The 1,786-nt window shown below is 41.5% G+C and overlaps 1 protein-coding gene across 2 annotated transcripts in view; it reads right to left on the bottom strand.

Moving 5' to 3' along the window:
* Positions 1-1,786, bottom strand: part of LOC119594124 (bestrophin-3-like) — a gene marked incomplete at its 5' end in the record, with an annotated part of 34,187 nt that overhangs the window by 6,969 nt on the left and 25,432 nt on the right. For both annotated transcript variants that reach the window (XM_037943188.1, XM_037943189.1), the window contains 3 exon segments: positions 611-744; positions 1,256-1,407; positions 1,646-1,726. In XM_037943188.1, coding sequence (XP_037799116.1) covers positions 611-744; positions 1,256-1,407; positions 1,646-1,726 — 367 coding nt within the window.

Here is a 1,786-nt window from a genome sequence, read left to right as displayed (position 1 = left end):
ACTTTTCTAGAAAAGATTTAATTGAATAAGTAGTCTACATGGCATGGGTATAAATAAGAGTGGGGAAGGGAGTTCGGAGGGAATACAAAAAGGGCCTGAATTAGTTTGTTAGATCTACTTTTCCAAACAGATCGAACATAAGCAACTCAGCTGCACATGAATGTCGATGAAAATGTGACTTTTATATCAGTACCATAGACATATGCTGCTCATGTTAGACCCAAATGGATCTCAAAACTCAAGAATTAAAATCAATTCTTGACTCTGTACTCCTGCTGTCAGAAGCAAAGTATAATATCCACCAAAATTGGGCCAGTTATATTGTGTATGTATGTCACAGGTTGTTAACACTGGTATCACTACTGGAGGCAAATCCATCTTGAAGCATAATTTCTTCCAAGGAGAAAACAAACGCAAATGATAAGGACGGGAGAATATCAACCAGTTTCCCAGTGGCTCAAAAATGGACCTAAAATCACTTGGAGGAAAGTAATATTCATTTATCCACAAGCCCATCATCACGAAGGTCAAGTCAAAGATAGAATAAAAAGGAAAAAATAGACAGAACATCATCTTTCTGTCATGCTAGAACCTAGAGAGCCAGACTCACCTCCTAGGTTGTTGGCAGAAGACTTCATTGAAGCCATTTGAGATGCGAGGTTGCTTGTGCTGCGGAACTCCCCCCCTTCCTCAAGCTCCTCCTGGATATCAGGGAGGATCAGGTTCTGCTTCTCTTCGGGGATTCTGACAGGATGAAAGATTTCGCACCAATGAATAGATGGGATGGCGAGTGAGGAGAGAGTGGGGCAGGTAAGGTGAAAATAAAGGATACAGCCAGGATAAGGTAAAGCACCTGAGAGGAAAAGGACTCTGAGTAAGAAGTTAATTCAAAAGGAAAAAAAAATACGACACAAAGTCACAGTCAAAGGTGAAGTTCAGTTTCTTCCAGGACCACTCTTAGCATTCAGATAGTGAACTAGTGATAAGGTGTTTCAAAGCTTCAGTTAGGGAAATAGACTTTGACCGTGACTTTGTAAAGATTAAGTGACTAGAGATGACACTGATAAGCAAAGAGTCAGTTCTCTGTAAGGCCTAATATGATATGCAGTGCACAAAAAGGATCCGAACCTCTGGATACTAAATGCTAGTGAACACAGGAGGTGTGCCATTCGTGACATCGCTTTATGCAAAAGATAACCTTCTCTAGGGGGGACTACAAGAACAAGTGTCATAGCCACGAAACAGAACGACTTACACCATGTTGGCCACAGATCCCCTGTAGGTCCTCTTTTTGAACTCCGCCGATGCTGCAGTGTAGGGCAGGACGGGACACTCGTCGTCATAGAAGATGTCTTTGCTAAGGGGCGGCGTCCTGAGCAGAAGCGTATCCACGATCAGATAAGACACCTACAGGAGATAAAAACGAAGGAAAGAAGGAATGTTAAAGGAGAGGTGCTTAGTGCGATGAATCTTCTTCATGTTCCCTATCCATTTTATTTTAGTTTGCCTTTACAATTGCAATCATATTATACCTCACTGTAATATTTCTTTAGATACTCCGTCATCGTCGTTAGCTTCACACTTGCTATTCTTGTACAGATATTTTATATGTAATTATACCTACTCCTATTTTCCTCGACCCTACCTTCATGTGTCTATCAATGATCCAGTTCAGTTCGAAATCTTCATCGTCGTCACCGAAAGGGTTAATAAGCTGCTCGGCGACCTGTTGGCCAAGACAAGTGAGGTCTTAGGCTCTTTGTTCCATATTTGATTTTGTTGTGCG

The sequence above is a fragment of the Penaeus monodon genome, chromosome 33, assembly GCF_015228065.2.
Source record: "Penaeus monodon isolate SGIC_2016 chromosome 33, NSTDA_Pmon_1, whole genome shotgun sequence".
NCBI lineage: Eukaryota > Metazoa > Arthropoda > Malacostraca > Decapoda > Penaeidae > Penaeus > Penaeus monodon.
Note: the sequence above shows the minus strand (reverse complement) of the source record. Positions and strands in the feature narration are given on the sequence as shown.